The sequence below is a fragment of the Python bivittatus genome, unplaced genomic scaffold (assembly GCF_059951505.1).
Source record: "Python bivittatus isolate LINGU-HERP-01145 unplaced genomic scaffold, Pbiv_v1 ctg000100_np1212, whole genome shotgun sequence".
Classification (NCBI taxonomy): domain Eukaryota; kingdom Metazoa; phylum Chordata; class Lepidosauria; order Squamata; family Pythonidae; genus Python; species Python bivittatus.
The window spans coordinates 2,688,295-2,709,506 of NW_028277038.1; the positions used below are offsets into that span (position 1 = coordinate 2,688,295).

Genomic DNA, 21,212 nt, shown 5'->3' on the forward strand with positions numbered 1-21,212 from the left:
AAAGGACACAAACAAGCTCAGCCAGGATTAAGGAAATAGAGTTTGTTGGGATTTTAGTTAGCGCTAGATAAAAACGTTAACAGAAAAGAGGAACACTGTGATCAGGACCATGTGCTGGAAAGGGGGGGGGCTCCTTCGGCTGGTCTCCTTCACACCCCGGCACCTATGTGGTGGTCCAAGCTGCCCCGCCCCCAAATAAGAATTTATCACGACTGTGCGAAGTGAGAGAGAGACAGGGAAGGCTTTACTGTTAAGAGCCAATACACAGCGCGGCAGGGCTATCATGAGGCGGCTGATTTCATTATTACTGTGGATTCACAACCGACGGTGGCCTGGGCATTGACCCATAAGCGCGCCCCGAATAAACGAAGGAGCATTGGAAGCAAGCATTCAGGCAGACACCTGAGTTTGGCTACAGCGTTTCATTAGGTAGATACTCTGCAATAGGAACATGGGGGGGTGTTTTCTGTGGGAGGAGGAGGTTACTCTAGTTCTGGAAAGAATTTGGCATGCAAGGGGGCACTCGGAAGGTGGGAGGAGTGTGACTGCTGCAGGTGCAGTTAAGCCTCTGGTGATCACAGTGTCGAGAGTCCCCTCCAAGCGCCTCGTTTAAACAGTTCTATCTGTCCCTGAATGCTTTCGAACCACTTTGCTTCCGTTCACCTGGTCCACGGCCAGCGTCTCCACCTCGGGCTGGGCCTGGGGAGGAGTGACATGATGGATGCGGTGCGCCACCCCGACATGGGTCTTGTGCTGCCTCTCCCGGGCCGGGCTGTGGGGCTCTGCCGAAGGGCGTTCGGATGGAATGGGTGGGATGACTAAAGGCCTCTCTTTCAGAAGGTGGATCTCGGCGGTTTCCCGAGCCAGTAAAAAAGGCGTGGGGTCAGGCATGGCATCGACGGGCTCCCGCAACAGCAACTTACGGCTATCTGACCCTAATCGGTAGGCCTCCTCGAATTCGGGGTTGAGTGGAGTGGAAAGACTCTTCTTCATCCTGCGCCGCGGAGTTTCTGGGAGCTTCTCTTTGGGAGGAGCAGGTTTGTAGCCCGAGAGCACGGGGCTGCCGGATGGAGAACTGTCTGAAGTCCCACTAGAACTCATGAGTTTTTTCTTAGTTGCATGCAGCTGGGAGGTTAGGTAGGCAATAGTGCTGGCCCGCTGCTCCAGTTCACTTGACAGCATGTTCAATTTATGGCTTTTCATTTTTAACTCTTCCAAATACTTCTTCTCCCGCTCCTTGATGGTGTTCTCAAGCACCATGATCATGGCGTTCTTTTGCTCCAACTCTTTTAATAATTCATTGTTTTCCATCTCTTTCGCTTTAAGCTGGGCCTCCAGTTCTTCACATTTTCTTTTGAGCTCTTCACTCCTTGAAGTCCCATTTTCTGAAAGAGCGAGAAGAAAGAAAGCACTTATTTCAGGATATCTAAGAGGCCACAGCCACTCCACAAAGGTAATTAAAACCAGAATTGAGAAGCAGAAAAGTTTTCCATGCTGGTTGCCTGAGAAATCACTACAGGCCAACGAATGGTACATTCATATTCTGCCTTTCCTCTAAAAACACTGCCCAAGGTTGCCAACAAGGAAATGCGGAGAAAATAATGGAGTTTTGATCTAATAAAAACCCAGCAACTGAAAATGCACCTTCCACAATTTTTTGAACATAATGAAGGATATCATAAGTAGGGAAGAAAGGGGGTATACATGAAGTACGTTCAAATTCCTCACCTGCAAAGTCTGAACTTTTGAGAGTCAACTCGTACGTCAGATCTGAAAAACATACAGAGTTAAGACACTGCAGAAACTTGCTCTCAGGTGGAATCTTCCTGGGGAAAATGGGCAACCCATAAATTAAACATATTAACAGAGCCTTTCCAGAAAACGAACAATGCTTTATGATCAAATGACTTGCAAAGTTATGCAACAGATCTCAACACTGGGAAACCTATTTTATTTAAAGGATACTTTTATCCACTTTTCTGTCAATGCTACAGCAGGCAACATAAGCTCCCCCCCCCCTCAAATCTGGGCACACCAGCCAAGCAAAGAATTAAAAAAACAGGTTATCAGCTCAGTTGCCTGAAAAGCCAGGTTTATCTTGCAAGTACTAAAATATCAGCACTGGGGGAGACTTTCAGAGCCTTTTCAAGGGGCATTTTCATAGTGCAGGGCAGTGTTTCTCAACCTTGGCCACTTTAAGAGATGTGGACTTCAACTCCCAGAATCCCCCAGCCAGCATGGCTGGCTGGGGAATTCTGGGAATTGAAGTCCACACCTCTTAAAGTGGCCAAGGTTGAGAAACACTGGCCCAGGGGGTGCTATGGAACATCAGCATCCCCAGCATTGATGGTAACAGCCCTCCAACTAGATTTGAACCAAGAGAAGTGTCTCTGTGTAACCCCCTTCCAGAAGGTCGAACGAGCTCATGCTGCTGACATGAGCCCATCTGGAAAAAGGTTTGAAGAGGGAATGAATGCTGCAAGAAAATGAGGAGGGTTATCGAGCTGTTGGAGAAAGGAGGGAGCCAGCTTTCCTCTCAGTACCTGTACAGTGCTGCTGCAGACGGCGGATCTCGGCGTGCAAACCCTTGAGGGTGTCCGCATGCTGCCGCTGGAGAAAAAGCAGGTTCTTCTGGGCACTGTGCAACTGGTTCTCCAGGTTCGATGCTGCCATCCTGACATCCAGCAAATCTGGGAGGGAGGGAAGGAGGGGAGGGAGCGCACCTTGAGACCGAACGGAACGTTTCGCTTGCGCTTCGCTTGGCAAGAAGAGAACAAAACGGGGTCTGTGTGTGTATGTGTGTTGATCAGCGCAACCCTACTAATGCTAGAGAAGGCCGTCCCTGTGACTCATCAGCCACCTGTCAGGGTCCACAGAGAGCCAGAAAGTTGGAAATTGGGAAGGATTCTTCCAGTCTTTACCGTCACTGATATTCCACTCCATCTGCTTGGGATAACTGCGGTCATAATGGATGAGAGGGAGGGTGGGTGATACCACTTGGTGCTCTTTAGTTGAATTAATGTATTTATGGAATTCGCACCAGACAAACTTTGTAGTGGGGTTCAAAGAAGATATCAGCTGCCTGGAAGTGCCTGGAATAATATTCAGGCCCGGGACGTAATCCTCTTATCCATGGGAAAGCCCGCTGGCTCTGCCTAGCTCTCAGAAACCCAAATCAAGCCAATGTTCTCCAGGCCAGCAAAAACCGTCCAAAAGAAATTCCCAACACCTGCAAAGAGGTTTCTGGAGTCGAAGTCCTTTTTTGTGTAATCTCCTGAGTTTGTCTGACATCACCATCAACAGGAAGTGAATTTTATAGTTCCAGCCACCCCCTGGCAGTACTTGTATCCTTGCTAGATCAATGCAGGGGTGGAGGGACCAAGGCCAACTGAGGTAACCCCTGAGCAGCCCAAACCAGCACAGCTGATACCACCCGCAAAGCCAGGCTGGTGGAGATCCCAGATAAACCGATTACAATCCTTCCTCTCACGCAACAGAGACTGAAGGCAGTCAAGGACTAGTTTGGAGCATTGCTAAAGCAGAATGCTCCCAAATCTGTTGAGCCATCTCCATCAAGGCACAAGAGACCTCCTTGATTTAGGATCCTCACAAGGGCCTGGAAGCAGTTAGAATAGCCCTTGTGCGGATCCTAAATCAAAGGGGGCTCTCGAAATAGAGCAGCCTGTTCCTTTCAGAGCCTCGAGGCCTCATCCTTTGCAGAGGACACGCTTCTCGGTTGCATTATCTGTCTGGAAGGAGGCAGCCTCGTCTGCACAGCTGAAAGCTTTACCATATCCACTGATTCCTTAAGTGCTTACTGAATTCCCCCCCCCCCCAATCGGGTGGCAGAGTGGGAAACCAGAGCAGGGTATGACTCGCCCATCCAAGGCAAGAAGAGGCTCTGTAGCAGGAGGGAGGGGGAAGAGAATCTGCTTTATGCAAGTCATGTGACATTAATTTTAGATCGATTCTCCGTGAAATATAAAAGATGCGCAGGGGCGCACCGATGGCTTCATCCATTATCTCTGCACCAATTCCAGGACATGCTGGTCTACTCATCCTCTGCTCCTGCAAACAGTTGACTAATGAATCTTGTTCTATTTAGCATATGTCAGTGCTGACTTTTCTACTTCTGCTCTCTTGGGCTGACGCCAACTTGGAGGGCGTGGGAGAGTCTAGCGTTATTTCCTGTGGTTTTATTTTTTTATCTTTAAAAAGCCCAGAGCTTGCAGGGAAGAGAAGTCATTAAAATTTGTTGCCCCCGGACCGCATAAATTGCCCCTGGAATCAGGAGACCCAGACCAACTCGACAGAATGCTGCAGATCGACTATGCGCTTAAAAACTATACTCCAAATGTGCTGGTCAGAGTTTCACAACAACCTGGAGGGCTCAAGTCTTGGGCCCTGTGAGCTTCAAAATGTTTATGAATGGCTTGGGACAATGAGATGAACTTATCATAGTTTGCAGATGACAAAACACTGGGTGGGACCGCAAATACCCTGAAAGACAGACATGAATGCAAAACCGTCTTGAGAGAAATGGGCTGACAACAACAGAAATTTAACAGAACAAAGGAAAACAATTCGTTTAGGAAGCAAAAAACAAACAGGCAGGAATAAGATGGGGGAGACCTGGCTTGGCAAAACGCGTACGAAAAGTAACTGAATACAAAAGGAAGGTAAGCCAGCACTGTCATGCAAAATAAAGGCAAATGTAATTATAGGCTGCATCGACAGAAGTATAGTGTCCAATCACAGGAAATAGCCGTTCCACTTCGTTCTGAATTGGACAGACCCCACTTCAGGTCTTTGGGCCTGGTCTGGGCACTGCACTTAAGCTTCCTAATGAGAAAAACAATTTGACAGTGGGACCAATGTTTTAAGGAAGTGGTGGACTCTCCTTTTGTGTTCAAGCAATGTCAGAAAGTCATGTGCTGAGGATGTTTTAGCAGGGATTTCCTGCTAAAGGGCATGGACTGGATGGTCTCAAGGGCCCTTCCATCTCAATTATTCTAGGATCTGAAGCCGTCCTATTGCAGGCTCAAATTTGGAACTATCTAGCCAAGCGATGCTACTTTGGGTGGCAGAAGGTCTCCTGTTACCCAAAATTTATGCCCATTGAGAATTTTACAATCGCTGCTGATAAAAATGTGATCAATCAATAAACATCTAAAATTGAAGAGGTAATGGATTACATCTTCCCCATGAAGGACATGCACCTTCTCGCTGAGATGTGCCCCCATCCTCACTCTCTGTTGGTGATCATACTTTGGGGACAGAATTACTGATCGGTCAGAGACCCAACCATTATTTCATCTCCACGAACCCCAGCCTCTCCAGTCACAGTTTTCTGTCTATGCCGACACAGCCAGGACTAGTTTCCCACGGCTAACTGGATTCTTTCCCTCACTAAAACCTGCACCCAAACCACGCAGAAGATGCCAGCCAGTTCTTAAACAAGATGGCAAATCCAATTGTGCAGGAGGGATCAGCCGAGAAGCCCTCCTTGAGAGCCTCCAAAATGCTCAGTCACTCCCCACTGGAATATAGCAAATCTGTACGGCTATTCTAATAGCAAAGACTATGACAAAGCACCAAGTCCAGGGACACAACAGCAGTGCCTCTGGGCAGACAAGGACATTCTTTTCCTACTTAGCTGTACAATGAATTTATCAGGTGCTTAAGAAGTCATTAACTGGCAGCCTCCAAGAGCCTCACCTGACGGATGCCAGCAAGATTATACCAAGTCGCCAGCGGCAGCAACCTTCACAAACTGGATTACAAGTTCCTATCGCGGCTCCAATGATCAGCTAACTAACGGGTCCTTTCCCCCCTCTCCCAAATGCTTAAGAATCAATCACCACCCAGGTCTTCTTGATATTCCTCTCTTGTGCAGCTCAGCGACTTGCCGCCGCCGCCTCTGAACCCATTTCCTGTCTTTCTTAATTATAAATCTCATTAAGTCATCAAGATCGCAGGCGGTCAGATGAGACCCTGCAAGGCAAGATGTGAACAAAAGCGGAGGAGATTCACCCACACTGGCAAGCACAAGGCCACCCAGGCGGCACGGTGTACCTCCAGCGTTTCCCAGAAATGCTCTAGAATCCGTGTCTTCAGAGATCATGGGATTCCCAGGGTCCTGGCTGGCCTGGCCAGTACTGAGGAATGCTGGGAACTGCAGTTCTGCAACACTTGGGGGCCCATAGATTCTCCACCCCAATGCTAGAAGGAGCAGGCAGGCATTAGCAAAGAGGGTGAATTCTGAACCCTCCATCTGATGAATCTAGGGACTCTGCCCTGCAGCGTGGAGAACATAGCTGGGGGGGGGTTGCTCACCATCTATTCCTCGCCATTATCTGCCCCTCTCTCGTTAGCTCAACTGCCAAGGATGAAAGAACCATCTTAGCTGCAGGAGTCACAACTAATGAACTAATCAACTTGCCCAATAGCAAAGAACAGAGGGTTGAAGTCAGAACCTAGCTGCAGCAATTAGGGTTGATTCAGTGGTTTTCACCTTGCGTGCCAGGCCTCTTGCAAGTTATGGTCCACCGCATGTGGAGGGCTTAACTAGGTGGAAACTCCTGGCCAACCTTGGCTGATCCTGGTTAGTACCAGGAATGGAATGGAAACCATCTGGAATAGCAGGGCTGTTGAGTGGATTGGGAAGTTGGAGAAACGCCCCAGAAAAGGCAGTGGCAACTATTCCCTTTCACTGCCCAGAAAAATGCCAGAAAAATTTGTCCTTGCTGAGTCTAATTCCAACTGAAGAAGATTTTAACTATTTTACTCCCGGAGGGCACGAGCTATGGATTATTTTAAACTGGGCCCCAATATCACATACTGGCAAAAAAGTGCATCACAAACGCTTCCACTAAAATGCATCCTCGTTTTATTAGGTTTTCTGAATGCCGACTCTTGGAAGGGCCCTGTCAGATTTGTGTGCAAAACAAAGGCTTCAGCAGACCTGGGGGTATCTAAAGGTTGAAAGGGTTCTTTTTTTAAAAAGCTTTGTCCCTAAAAGATAGGAGGGGAGACAAAACAGGCTCTCAAGGGCCAGAAGACTGGCTGGGCTGCTCCGAGGGGTGGAAGGGGAAAGATCCAGCACAACTGCCACTGTGTTCGCACAACCGGATAACCAGGTCAGATCAAAGACTTAGAGGAGGCATTTGCGCAACGTACTGTTGGCTAATGTTAATTTGCGTGGTTCTTTTACAGCTTAGTTAATCAATAAGCCACACACATTCCCTTTGCTCACGATGGTTCAACGTATCGTGCAGATCCAGAGAAAGGGATAAATTCAGTCACCAGGCTAAGGCCGTTATGCGAACCTGGGTGGCAAGCACCCAGGCAGACAGATACACAATGTGAAGAAGTCTGGGAGTTCTGGCTCTTTTCAAAGGTTGTAATAAATGATTCTGAAACGGACTGTCCCCTTTTTAAATGCGACGGCTCCTTGGATCACACCCACAGGCTCTCGCCTTCCAATTTTCCAGACAGGCTGCTCTGGTCCCCCTCCAGCCAACCTCTGAATGTCTCAGGCCTTAATATCTCTGCAGAGTTATTTTTAGTCCCCGTGACAAGTCAGTGATGGAGCAGCGAAGGAAGAACAATTAAGAGGAGATCGTCTCTCCGGAGCAGCCGAAGGCACGGCAGGCTCAAAGGATGAGCTAATCCCGCCTGCTTTTCCTGCTTTCTCAACCACTTTCTGGAAGTCGGGCACAGTTGCCCGTGAAATGGGGCGAAGGACACACAGGGAGGGAGAAAAGCAGCATCAGGACTTTCCTTGTTAACTGAGGATGTTCTACTGACGCATCCCAAATTTGGGGGTGCTGATTTTTAAAGTAATAATTGCTTTGGATTGAACTGAACAGGTCCACTGTCACCCTTATTTTGGGAACGATACCAAAAGTTTCAGTGCCGCATTTCCCACGATCTCCTAATTTATTTTTTTCTTTAAGGTTATCACCACCATCCACAAGGAGCCTCTCTGTCCACTCCCATCAGCAAAAATACCCCTGAAATTTTAACCTCAGATGGATTTAGACTACAGGCTTCAGGGATGTAGCAAATCCACCCCCTTCCCCATGCCTGTGAGCAGCTGAATTTTTTAAAGTATCTATTTATAGCCCCATCACAATCCTTATCAGGGCAAGTTACAGTAAGTGAGTGCTTTGCAGAGGAGAGGAGAGAGGTGATGGTTTGACTGCAAAGACAGGAAGGAAGGAAGGAAGGAAGGAAGGAAGGAAGGAAGGAAGGAAGGAAGGAAGGAAGGAAGGAAGGAAGGAAGGAAGGAAGGAAGGAAGGAAGGAGGGAAGGAAGGAAGGAAGGAAGGAAGGGAGGGAGGGAGGGAGGAAGGGAGGAAGGAAGGAAGGAAGGAAGGAAGGAAGGAAGGAAGGAAGGAAGGAAGGAAGGAAGGAAGGAAGGAAGGAAGGAAGGAAGGAAGGAAGGACTTCAAAATTCTTTGGAAAAGATGAAACCATTTTTGGCTGATACTCAGGTAAGAGGTACCTGTGTTTTCCAAGGCTTGTAATTTATTATTTAATCCCCCAATGATTTGGCATGAATGTAAAGAAGACCCTGGACTGCTTACAATAACATGGAAAGCAGTATGCATGCATGCATGTATGTATGTGAATGAAACATCAATCCTAAGCCGTACAAAGAATACTAACACCAAAAGCCTGCTGAGACAAAACTACTTGTAGCCAGTAAAGAGGGGTGAGGCCTTGGATTGCAAAGGGAGAACGGGATGCAGCAGGTGGAAAAGCAAAAGGTTCCTTTGGGCCTCACCCAGTTTGCCTTCCGAAAAACGGGTGTTTTGAGCTATAGGGAGCCCGTGTGGATTGTACCGCCTTGTATTAATAACCCCCCCCCCGAAACGGATTCCAAAAAGCATGGTGATGAGCAAGGATGACACTAAACTACAGTTTGTAAGCCAGCAGTTCGCTTCTGTTATTTACAAACCGCCAAGCTGCAACCTCGGGTATCCAAAAGCCGACACAATTTTTCTCAAAGCGAACCAGGCTGGGGTTTGGCTATGGGGCGGCCAGAATTAGCGGCTTTTTTTAAAGGAGCTGTTGAAGCATTTTTCACACACCCCTTTTGAAGGTGTGGATAGGGCTTCAAGTCCTTTAAAACCAGCTTGCCTGACCGGATGAAAAAAGGGAGACACGTTGGGGTTATGAGTCCAGATTTCCCAGCTAGCAGAGCTTTCTGGAGGGCACCAAGTTCAGAGAAACTGGTTGACACTGTGATGAGAAAAGCTTCGGGTACTCTTGTCAAAAGCTACCGACTTCCCCCAAAATAAGTTGCCTTCCACCCCTTGCAGAAAGTCCGTGGCCACGCCATTGGGAGACAACGCATCCACGTAAGTGACGTAGTTAAGGATTTGTTTCTCTCTTCCTAAGAAGGGAAGACCCAGCAGGATCCAGGCCAAAATCCCCTCTAATCCAGCATACCTGTTCCATTAGAAGCCCTTCCTGCCGCCTGCAGACACGCCTTACCCAAGCTGTACCATGACTCAAAAGCTGGCAGACAAACTGCCGCTCACACGGCATGGCAACTTGCCACTAACTTAGCACAGTGCAGACAAACATTTTGGCAAATGCCAAATTCTGCTATTTGGCAGTACCAAACAATCTGCCAGGGATACATCTTTCGGTCCATTCATCTGATTTCCCTGTTCCTCCATCGGTAAAAACTCAGCCCTGCACAATGGAGACAGGACACTCTCTTTTAAAGTGTATGTGTTTAAAAATCAACTATTCACCTTCCTGGTCAAAGAACAAGGTTTTCACCAACACGAGGCCACAACTGCCTTTTTTAAAAAGACGCATTACAAATAAAATTGCCCAAGTGAGAGAAGGAAGCTCCTTTTTAAGCTTCTTTGGTTTATCACCATTAGTACAAGCGAATCAACAAGTTTAGGTTAAGCAAGAAGAGGCCAAACGCCTCTGTCTCCTACATGCTGCTGCTAGACGGCCTTGCTCAGCCCCACCCAGATCCCTAGAATTACCATCCAACCCTGTGGTAGGAAGCTGGTTCATGGAAATAGACAATAATACACAATAGTCTTCCAGGGCTGGGTCTTGGAAAGATGAGATACGATGGTTAGCAAGACCCAGCAGGGGTGCGGCTGCAAAAGATGGTTTTTGGCTGTGCACTGCAGTAAAACACCAAACCTCTGAAACTGACAAAGATGTCCATGTTTAGCCTCCAGCTCTTCCAGAAACAGCTCCCTTTGACTGAGACATTGCAGCCGTCTGCAGTCAGAGCCACAGATCCTGATCGAATTAATACAATCCAAAAGGCAGGCCTAAAACAGACATGCTCAATGTTTAATATTACAGGGCGATGTCGCACACCATCCACAAATACGTGTGAATGTCTGTGGACACGCCCTCTGTTAATTACTCACTGAAATATTGGTTACCTCAAACAAACAAGTGACACCATCTGGCTTCCTCCCAATTAAATATTATAAAATCAGCTTAAAGGTAATACAAAGTTCACCAGCATTAGCAGCAGCACCGATGTTCAGATACACACTTACTTACAGGTTCAAGGCCACAATTCTGTAAGAAACGTCCTCTTTAACTCCATCTTCTAACTTTCTGGAAGTTTGTATACTTTACCCCTCTCCTATAAAGAGAAAGCTTCATCTAGAGAAAACCCGACAATTTTATTCCCGCTGTTGTTGCAATGTTTTCTGTCCTTTATAGTCTCACGAAAGAGCAGAGTCCAATTTCAGCCACTTGACCCAAACAATGTATCTGGAAGCAGTTGCTTCTCTGCGTTCCTCACAAATGTCTGGGTGCCATTCAGCACTTCGTAGCAGCGATATTCAAGTTCGCCCCTGGACCAGCTAAAAATTAAAAGCCTTGGAAAAGAGAAACGGTCAAATGATGTATTCAGAATGGATAAAACAGAATGTACAAATGCCGTGAGATGATTCATAAAATGTTTCAGAGGCTGGACCAAGTTGAGAGCTAATATTGAATGTTTCCATTGTACCCCTAATTTTATGCAGGTGACTTCTCCCTTAGACATGGCTGCTTAATTTTTCCAACTGAGAACAAACAGCCACAAAGTGGCAGGGGGGGAGCTCACAATCCTACAATTACAGGGGGAGAAAGACATTCCCACTTATTTTTCTCAGTAAGTCAAACAATTTAGTTGATCCAAATACATCGACCAATCTGATGCTCTGGATACACAGCCTCCAACATTCCTGCTAAAAACACAAATAAAGAAGTAGTCCTCTTACAAACTCACCCCCTTACACGAGCATTCTCAAAAAGCACAGCTCCTGATTTACAGTCCAAGGAAGAAAACCGAAGGGATGGGAGATGCACGCCCCATTGAATGCCACCAACTGCAGTCTTACAAGAGCGAATTCCTGCTGCGTAAGAACCGAAAGGAAAGCAGTTCCTTTTGCTCACGTACCACACATCCCCCCAAAGGATGCAGTCTTTTGGATCTTTTTGCACCTGCAATGCAGACAATGACCTTACAATCCACCCTCAGACTTTCCCAAAGCCCCCCTTGCACCTTTGCCTTAAATTACCCTTTTCAAGCACATTGCTAAGACTTGGCAACCCACCCCTGAGCACTTCACATTTTCCCTCCAGCAGCAATTCAAAGTGGTTAACAAAACCGAAGAGACCCTCCCATTCCGATGTCCCACCTTCGGCTGAAGAAGCACGTAGAATATCGCCAGCCAGCCAGCCAGCCAGCTAGTGAGCTGGGAGGGGGGAGAGAAGAGGGAGGGGCTCCATTCTAGGGAGAAGCTCGACTTGGTCTGGTTCCTATCATTTCCACAAGGGTTAAGAAAGCCGTCTGGGCCTGCGCTGAGTCTGGAGCATCACAACCATGCCACAGTCTTCCCACCTTTCGTCTGACTCGTCCACGCTGCAAACGAGAATGGGTGTGTGTGTGTGTGTGTGTGTGTGTGTGTGTGTTAAGGGGAGCCTCCCCACCTTCTGTTCAAAGTGGCAGCGCTGCCCTTCAGAATTCTCCCTTTCTCTCAGCTGAAAGAGAAACCAGATTGAATGCTAATTCTCCCATGGAAAAAAAAACCCTGCAGCTAACAAGATAATTATATTCTGTGGGCAGATTATGAAGCTGGGACTGAAGCTGGAAGGGAGGGGGCGGGGGGAACTGAGATGAAATGATATTAAAAAACCTTGCCTTTCCCTGGCTTCTTGCACCTTCCACCGGGAAGTGCTTGCTGCAAGAAAAACAAAAACGAAAAACGAAAAAAAACTGGCGGGGGGGGGGGAATCTGCTTTCTCTCCGGTCAGGGAAAGAACAGTATAAGGCAGCCCTTCCCTTTGGATAGAAATCCAGATTGGGAGGAAAAGGGAGCGATGGCGGTCAGTGACTTCCAGGTGAGCAAAGCATCAGCCCCATAGAACTGATGTGACTTTCTGCCAGGCGGGAGAATCGGAGGGGGGTCTTGTGCCACCTATTTGGCGGCAGAGAAATAGATTTAATGGCAGAGAAGTATTTGAAACGCCCCTTTTACTGAGAAAAAGTATGCTGTTTTCTTTTTCGGGGGGGGGGGGATTATAAAATACAGACCTATGTGCAAACATGCTGGCTGGGGAATTCTGGGAGTTGGAGTCCATACACCTGAAAGTTGTCCAGGTTGAGAAACTGGCATAGCATGTTCTGCAGAGGCAACTCTAGGTCTGGCCGGGGGTGTGCAAATGCAGCAGAGACCCCCCCCAAGAAGAGGGGATTCCTCGTATGGTTTCTTGCAAGACAAGATCTCCTTCAAGGGAAGCAGGTTTTCCCCCAAAGGTGGAGGGATCTCCCCATGTAATGGAATGGCTTGTCTGGGGAGGAGCCTCATATAATTCTTTACAGAATGAAGGGGGGTGAAGAGGGGGTCTCCCCAAATAATTCCTTGTAGGAAAATCCCACGGGGGGGAGGTTCCTCACATAATTCCTACCACTGGAAGAGCTCCTTCCTTAAAAGGGGGGTATCTCCCCATGTTTTTCCTTCGGGAAAACCATCCTGCTTATATGGGGGTCCTCATTTAGTGATGGGGGGCTCCTCTCATCCTTTACAGAGGGGGAGCACTCTCCTTAAGTGGGGAGGGGTCTCCCCATGTCTTTCCTTGGGGGAAAACCACCCTCCTTATATGGGGGTCCTCTCATGCTTTCCAGAGGGAGAGCTCTTTCCTTAAGTGGGGAGGGGTCTCCCCATGTTTTTCTTTGCAGAAGAATGTGAGGCCCCCTACCACAGCTGTCTCAAGGGGGGCTCCCCTTCCTCAGTGATTCAAGCCAGCGGGGTTGGGGGTCCCTCCTCAGCGCCCCCCCGAGGGGTGAAACGGGGGGTGAGTCGGGCCAGCCCCCCGCCCCCTCTCCTCCGCGCGATGCATGCTGGGAAGAACGCCGGGGGGACCTGATACTCACCCGCCGCCGCCGCCGCCGCTTCTCCCCCCGCCCCGCTCCGGTCCTGCCGGGGGGAGGGAGGCCGAGGGGGAGGGGGCGCTGCTCCCCAATGGGAGCGAGGAGGAGGAGGGGAGGAGGGGAGGAAGGGGACGGGGTGACGTCGAGGGCAGGGGAACTGCGCAGGCGCGGAGGCTCAGGTGCAGCCGCGGCGAAACAGCTGCGGCGTTGCCACGGCAACCGGGACGGCGCTTCCCCTGGCAGCGGTTGTCGGGCTTCTTTTTCCGCCCTTTCCGTTGAAAACTCCGCCCACCCGGGGGCGGGGCCTCAGCGGCGTTCCAGAGCCTGGCGGGGGCGGGGGGAAGCGGAGGCGGGCGGAGGCCCAACCGGTGCAGCTTCAACCCCTTGGGACCCGAGGAAGGGCGGGAGGAATGGTACTGAGTAACGATAATAATATATGAACATAATAACCATCTATATTACATTAATTACACCTATTTACGAACTAATTATGTATTATGTTATTAACAATAATATAATATATTATTAGATCATGTAATAAATAGTAATAGTATTAAATAATGCATAATATGGTAACAAAATTATTAGATATTGTTACATGAATGCAACGGTGTACCTACTGAGAACTTTTATGAACCACTTGGCAGCTGCGTTTCATAACGATGCCTTTTATTTCGCCTAATAATATAACCAATTATTAGATAACGAAATAAATAGAATAACAAGCAATACAATGACATACAGAATTCTTAGATACTGTTATATTAATGCAATAATAATACCTATTATTATATTATTATAATACCTAACGAGAACTTTTATTAACTGCTTAATAGCCATATTGCACGACAAAGCTTTTAAGGTCATAACCTAATTTAAGAGCCATAGTATTTAATGTCCCATGAACGACAGTCCGCCGTAGACTTCTAATGGGACCCTTCCATAAGAATCCGGAATTATTCCAGTTGAAATGCCAACTGCAAATTAATCGCCCCTCGCATATTCCACCGGAATAATTATTATTGCATTAATAATATTGCAATTCGTAGATATTGTTATATTAATGCCATAATGATTGCATTAATATAACAATATCTAAGAATTCTGTTACAATATGATTGAATTGTATTGCTCTTTATTCCTCCGGCCTCGATTCCCGTCCCGACTCTGAAAGCAAAAACACATTCACGGGCCGAGCAACGGCAGCCTAAGCAACTTCCTCATCGCTCGAAACCCTGAATTAAAATTTGCATTTATGGTTTCTCCAGGGAAAGGATACATCGACAAGGTGGACCCCAGCTCCCATCGCCCACAGCTACGACGGCTGGCCGGGAAGTTCTCTGCTTTACACGGCGAAGCGAAGCAACAGCCCACCCCATAAAGCCTGTTTCGATCAGTGTTCTGCAAGGAAACTTTTGTGCCCGCTCACGGGCCCGGACCGGTGCCGAAGAAACGGGGTCGCTTGCAGACCGAGCAAATCTGAGAGGCGCTGAAGGGCACCCTGAAGATGGTGCACCTGACCCTCGGAGGTTCGTGCCAGTCTACATCACGCGGCTTTTGGGGGGAGTCAGGTTGGGGCCCCCAAAGCCCGAACTTAATTGTTTCTGTGAGAGTCTTCCCCCACACCATGATTCCTAACCTGACACCAATCAGGATTAGGAGGAACCGGAGCTGAAACTGGCAAAGCGTTGGCAGTAGAAATCCAACCCCGATTTAACACCCTCTTACGACGGGTTGGGATACGGCACCTGGCTTGCAGACAGGAGATGCCAGTTTTGACCCTCGGTGTCCTCGGGCTGAGAAAAACTCCTGCTGCAAAAATCTGGCTGGGCGCTCGTGGGCTGCAAAATGTTGGGGTCCCCGTCTCTCTTTTCAGAGATTTTCAGCCCGGATCTGGTACCCTTATTGGTTTCACCGGTCAGTATCCGTGCGTCCGAGTTCGGAAAAGCCCACCAGTTTCAGGAAACTGTCCTCTGAAGGATGCAGGACGGGACGGCCACCGCCCTGCGTCTTTCCGCTCAGGCTTTTAAAAGAGATTGTTGTAAAGATCAATCCTGACACAGCAATTCTTAACGCAGGATCCATTTAGGGGTCAGACGGACAGGCAGATGAAGCGTTGCCAGTCCCGAAGATAATTTCATTTTCTGGCAATGATCAAGGGTGCATTAAGCTGACTGTTATTATAAAACTGGTAAGCCAGCAAAAGGAAAAAGAAGGGAGACTGTTCCTGCATATTTAGAAAAGGAAGGAAGGAAGGAAGGAAGGAAGGAAGGAAGGAAGGAAGGAAGGAAGGAAGGAAGGAAGGAAGGAAGGAAGGAAGGAAGGAAGGAAGGAAGGAAGGAAGGGGGAAGAGGGAGGGAGGGAGGGAGGGAAGGAAGGAAGGAAGGAAGGAAGGAAGGAAGGAAGGAAGGAAGGAAGGAAGGAAGGAAGGAAGGAAGGAAGGAAGGAAGGAAGAGGTAAGGAAGGAGGGAAGGAAGGAAGGAAGGCAGGCAGGCAAGAAAAAGGGAAGGAAGGAAGAAGAAAGAAAGAAAGAAAGAGAAAGAAAGAAAGAAAGAAAGAAAGAAAGAAAGAAAGAAAGAAAGAAAGAAAGAAAGAAAAAAGAGAGAGAAAGGAAAGAAAAGAAAGAGAAAGAAAGAAAGAAAGAAAGAAAGAAAGAAAGAAAGAAAGAAAGAAAGAAAGAAAGAAAGAAAGAAAGAAAGAAAGAAAGAAAGAAAGAAAGAAAATTAAGACCCTCTTTTAATAAACAGTAGGTGGCAGAAAAGTTACACTAAGTTCCATAGCCAACTTTATGAAGTTCAGAAAAAGCTTAATGTTGCAGGCCGTCCACTAAAAAGAATTCCCAAATAGGTTTTGTTGTCTGCAGCATTAATTGCTCTTAATGGGTTTGGACCCATTTCAAACTCAAATTTGGTCAAGGAAAAGGAAAATGTGACAGCATCATTCTCATCTCATTCACATGCCAGGACAAGGAGGGTCTGTCATTCACTTGCTGTATTAGAAGAGGACATAACTGTAGGTCATCCTCGTTTAGTGACCACAGTCGTGATGGCAATTTGGTTGTTAAGCAAAGCAGTTACTAAAACCATGACTGTGCTTACAATCTTACTCCAGCTTTCCTTTGCTTTACAGACCTGTGAAGGTCGTAAATGCGAGGATTGGTCATAAAGTTACTTTTTCATCACCATCATAACTGCACTAAACAAGGCAGTCACTAAACAAGGACTACCTGAGCTACACATATTCACCGCTATTGGTAACACTAGTTATCATATTTGAGTTGCATAGATTTGTATGACCACTAGATGGCAGCAAATAGACTTTTCTGTACCCCTTCGCTGCCACCTAATGGACTTTGCAATGTTTGCAGCCCAGATATGACAGGCCCGCTTACACCCCTGTATTTTTATGCTAGTCTTTCCCAACCCCACAAGTTCAAAACAGGTTGAACTACAGCTCCCAGAATGAGAAGCCAGCAGACGCCCTGTCGTCAAACACAAGTTTAGCAAAGCCTGCCTAAAGTTACTTACTGCAATTAAAGATTTCTGCCATCAGTTGTATTCTATGGTTGAATTAATTGCATGGATGTTTGCCAGGACAATTTGACTAAAGCCAGATGAGTTCTTGATCTGAAAAGTTGTGTGCTAAAAGCTGATTAACCCTGATCTCTGGTCATCTGTAACTCAGTTTCCCAGGCCAGCGATTGCCCTGATTCTCTCTTTTGTATGCCTGTCTATCCTGAAGCAAGCCTTTGGGGTTTGAAATATTGGGGTTCGCCCCCTCCACGTGAGATAGCTGCCTTAATCTTGGGGAAAGAAACGAGGGTTAGTCCAAGATTTAAAAAAAAAAAAAAAATTGGAGAGAGGATCCGAAATAGAGAAATGGACATGGATGAACTCCTCCCAATAATAATTAAGGGGTTATTCATAATTAACAACCCCTTAATTCTTATTAAGAGTCACCTTGTGCGAGATGGGCGGCTATACAAATATGATAGATAAATAAATAAATAAATAAATAAATAAATAAAATCAGTTTTTAAAGATGGAATGGCACCCTTGGTTTCCAGCCAAGCCTGTCTTTTTGCCCGCCTTTCGTGGGATTAAGGATGCAGAATGCAAATCTGAAATCCCGCCCAGTTCCTTTGATTAAGGGAAAGACTGCATCGTTATGATCCTCTTTGACCAGCACAGCATTTCGCTTCTACCCTCTGCTGCTTGTCAACATTTATGCATTATTTATTTATTCCCAGCATTTTGATGCTGCTCTGCTCCCGGCTTGTATTTAAATCCTTTTGGATTCCTCTATGTCTGAATTCTTTGCATGTTCCCCAGTGAGCACAACGTCTGGCTTTTCTATAACAGGCTTTGCCAACCCCTCTTCTCTTTAAGGCCCTTGTCCATCTGCGGCCTCCGTCCATGGGCCAGGCCGAAACTTGTCAGGCCAAGGGTGGCACTGAACACTGAGCCTGCTCGTCCTTGGTGGTCCTCTGAACAAAACAAGCCCCAGCCCCAGGCAAAAGTCAGCAGGAGGCTTTATGCTAAGCAGAGTTGGATCGGGTAGGGCTTGGATGGAAGACCATGAGTAGAAGCAGAGCCAGAAGAGATCCAGGTCCACCACCTGGGAGGTCAAAACAGCCTCGTGGCTAACCGCTTCTCTACTGTTGCCAAGAGGACTGCCTGCCGTGCGCCCACGTCATTATTAGGAGTTCAGTCTTGACTCCTGGGAAACGTCTCCCCAAATCACCCTCTCAAATTGGCAAAGACTCTGAGCAGCGATGGCCGTTGAGAGAGCAAACCACGCCTTCGTCACAAGGAAAAAGAGATCTGGATGGAAGGTCTGGTCTTCGCCAATGCCCCCGTCACATTTAGCACTTCGCTGAATGCCCGCCAGATCCCAGGACCCCTCCACTCTGGGGTGCGAATCGGGGCCTGGAAGAAGCACACGGGAGATGCCGCTGCAGGAGATCCCAGCGCCCGAGGGCCTGGGGCACTGACAGGGAGCCCGTGGCCAGCGACCGATGCCAGCTCCCCTGAAAAGAGGAAGATGAATAGCGGAGCTGGGCGCCCTGTTCCAAGGCTCTGCCAATATTTTTCTGTTTGTCAGGGTTCAACTTGAGCGTGCAGCTCCAGAACGCCAGGGCTGCCGTGTTTAGAAGAGAGGCCGTTCAGAAAGGAAACCTGGCCTGTCGCGGGAGACTGCTCCTAATGGTCTGAAAATAAACCTAATATTTGTCTTGGCTCCCTGTTACCTTTCAATACATGCTTCAGACTGAGCCCAGCCAGCTCCAGCTTTTCCCAGGAACTCAATGGATGCTCTAGCTGGTGGCTGGCTCCCATGTGGCAAGCTCTTCTTTCTTTCTTTCTTTCTTTCTTTCTTTCTTTCTTTCTTTCTTTCTTTCTTTCTTTCTTTCTTTCTTTCTTTCTTTCCTTCTTTCCTTCTTTCCTTCTTTCCTTCTTTCCTCCTCCTCCTCCTCCTCCTCCTCCTCCTCCTCCTCCTCCTCCTCCTCCTCCTCCTCCTCCTCCTCCTCCTCCTCCTCCTTCTTCTTCTTCTTCTTCTTCTTCTTCTTCTTCTTCTTCTTCTTCAAGTGAAATCATATCGCTGAGCTGAATCCAGCCCCACTTTTCTTCTCCACTCCCTGGATGGGGTTCCTTAGCGCTGGTAATAATGTTCGCTGCAGCATTTCTCATTTTTCTCAATTGTTTTCATCACGGGATTCCGATTTGGTCGTATTGCATCCACCTGTTGAGCACAGTATGGGGCAATCTGTAACCAATGACTTAATAGGAACAATAGGGACTAGAAACTTGGGTTTCTGGGAGGGAGGGATTTTTTCCCCTCTTTTAGCTGTGCTACAGGGAAATTTGGAAAAGTCAAGAGAACAACCTTTATTCCTGGATGGTTAGGATGGGCGTTGGTGCAGCGTTGAACCTTAGCTCAATGGCCGGGCATCCCTTTGCATTCAAAAGATTTCAGTCAAGTAGGAGATACTAGGAATTTGCTCTGCTTGGTGATTCTGAACGCTTTGCTAAAAGAAGCGATATTGGGTTAGACCGTGTGGCCCCTGGAAACTTCGGGGTGGCCTCCAGGCCCCTGCCAACCCGGCTATCAAATTGTCAGAGAAAAGGGAGATGATGAAATAGACAGCGAGGTGTAATCTTACGAAATGGGCTGAATTTCTTTTGTATGATGTGAGATTTATTTTTTGAAATGCCCGTTTCGTTGGTGCCTACTCTCTGCCGTGTGCTTCCTTTCTCGACGGTGTCCCTGGCCTGAAAAAAGATCACATTTCCTTGATTCGTTTTATTTCCTTCTAAATTCATTTTTCCCAGTTCGATCCCGCTGCCTAGCAGTCGAGCCCAGCTGCTTGAGCTGAGAGGATGTTCTCCCTCCATAAAGAGGTTCTGTGTGAGTCTACCTACAGAAGAGAGTTGGAAAGAACCGTTAAATCTTATTTCAGACTTGAGGGAGCAGCTCCTTTGCTGGCGCTAGCGTAGATCCGTCTTTCAGATGAAGCAGCCAGTGCGTTGCCGAACGGTAGGGCCGGCCCTGGAGATGGTCAGCTGCTTCAAACCAAGGGTGGATCTCATTCCAGCAACAATTAATGCCACCCACATCCAGCAGGCACCAGGATCAGAAGGCCTGCTCTGGACCCCCGTGATAAACTTGATTACTTGCTACATCTGCAATCACTCACTTCATGCATTTACCTTGCTTTTATTTCCCGCTGCGTTTATGTTTTCTCCTGTCCTGTTCCCGTTCTCAGTTCCTTCTGACTGAGAATCTGGGAGCCGTTCCAAAGTATTTCAAGGGCCTACAGATTAAATCAAGGTGCACTGGGACTTTGGGCCAAATATCCGTCGATCAAGGCATTTCAGCGTTCAGATGCTGTGCCAAAATGTTCCCAGGGCACCCCAAATATAGATCGGCTTAGTGGAATGCAGAAATACAACCTCGTCCGCAGACACAATATTCGGGTTTCTTGATACATGTCGAGTTCCAACTTCATTCTTCTTCAGCATTTTTTAGAGTGTGATTTTGATGTCTTGTAGTCCACCCTGGGGGAAAGTGGTTGGAAGGGCGGTGTACTCATTCTCCAAATAATTTAACTAATTAACTAGCTAGCTAATTAACTAGTAGGGCTCTCTGGCCAGAAAGGCAGGAGATGATTGATAGATAGATAGATAGATAGATAGATAGATAGATAGATAGATAGATAGATAGATAGATAGATAGTAGCATTTCTCCCACGTGATTGCACCAGCTTGCCTAGTTCACACAGCAGCCATCCGTGCTGATGTTTCTCAGCTGGCTTGTCACAGAGAGTGACCCTGTTTGGGGGCTAAGAGAGAGCAACTGTCCCAGGGTCACCCAGCCAACTTTCACGTGTTTCCCCCTCCTAGTCCAGCAGCTTAACCATTACACCACCCTAGCTCTCACGTTAGTGATCATGAGAAGTCAGAAAGACCATCTGAATGGAAAACGTGGCTGCCATTGTGACAAGATCCTCTTTGCTTTTTAAAAACTCCAGAATTGTCATCTGGCGAAGTCAGAATCAGAAGTCAGAGTAGACATCCCTTGAGCGAAACTCAACTCTTGATGGCCTACGTGCACACATACTCTTAGCAACGATACAAAAGGGGTTGGTCACTCCTGGCGGCTTTTACTTCTTCAACTGTTCAGTCTAGCCTGCGGCCCTAGATCTTTCTGGTGGTCCCTCATCCAAAGACTCACCAGATCCCACGCAACTGAGCTTGTGGAGATCCGCCATGGTGGATCAGGGGTGACCAAGGGCA

The 21,212-nt window shown here is 47.6% G+C and overlaps 1 protein-coding gene and 1 long non-coding RNA gene across 7 annotated transcripts; one reads left to right on the plus strand and one right to left on the minus strand.

Moving 5' to 3' along the window:
- Window positions 1–222: 222 nt before the first annotated feature.
- On the minus strand, window positions 223–13,583 carry CCDC92 (coiled-coil domain containing 92). 6 transcript variants are annotated; one of them, XM_088135268.1, is made up of 4 exons: window positions 13,423–13,583; window positions 2,544–2,690; window positions 1,729–1,770; window positions 223–1,385 (listed from the first exon to the last, which is right to left on the minus strand). In XM_088135268.1, the coding sequence occupies exons 2-4, from the start codon at window positions 2,671–2,673 to the stop codon at window positions 610–612; spliced, it is 948 nt and encodes a 315-aa protein (XP_087991394.1). In that variant the 5' UTR covers window positions 2,674–2,690; window positions 13,423–13,583; the 3' UTR covers window positions 223–609. The 6 variants fall into 6 exon arrangements, with proteins under 6 accessions (XP_087991394.1, XP_087991390.1, XP_007424727.1 ...); XM_088135264.1 differs by having other exon boundaries at window positions 13,426–13,557; XM_007424665.4 differs by lacking the exon at window positions 13,423–13,583 and adding an exon at window positions 11,687–12,136.
- LOC112540240 (uncharacterized) lies at window positions 8,319–18,656 on the plus strand. The gene is made up of 3 exons (XR_003084307.2): window positions 8,319–8,497; window positions 14,688–14,948; window positions 17,808–18,656. It is a non-coding gene; the product is annotated as an uncharacterized LOC112540240 (long non-coding RNA).
- The last annotated feature ends 2,556 nt before the right edge of the window (window positions 18,657–21,212 follow it).

Excerpts from the sequence above, each read along its gene's own strand:
- CCDC92 (XM_088135268.1), bottom strand. The coding sequence starts at position 2,673 with ATGGCAGCATCGAACCTGGAGAACCAGTTGCACAGTGCCCAGAAGAAC. Across the intron at positions 1,771-2,543 it reads TCTGCAGCAGCACTGTACAG|ATCTGACGTACGAGTTGACT; the intron begins GTACTGAGAGGA and ends TATGTTTTTCAG. Across the intron at positions 1,386-1,728 it reads CAAAAGTTCAGACTTTGCAG|AAAATGGGACTTCAAGGAGT; the intron begins GTGAGGAATTTG and ends TCGCTCTTTCAG.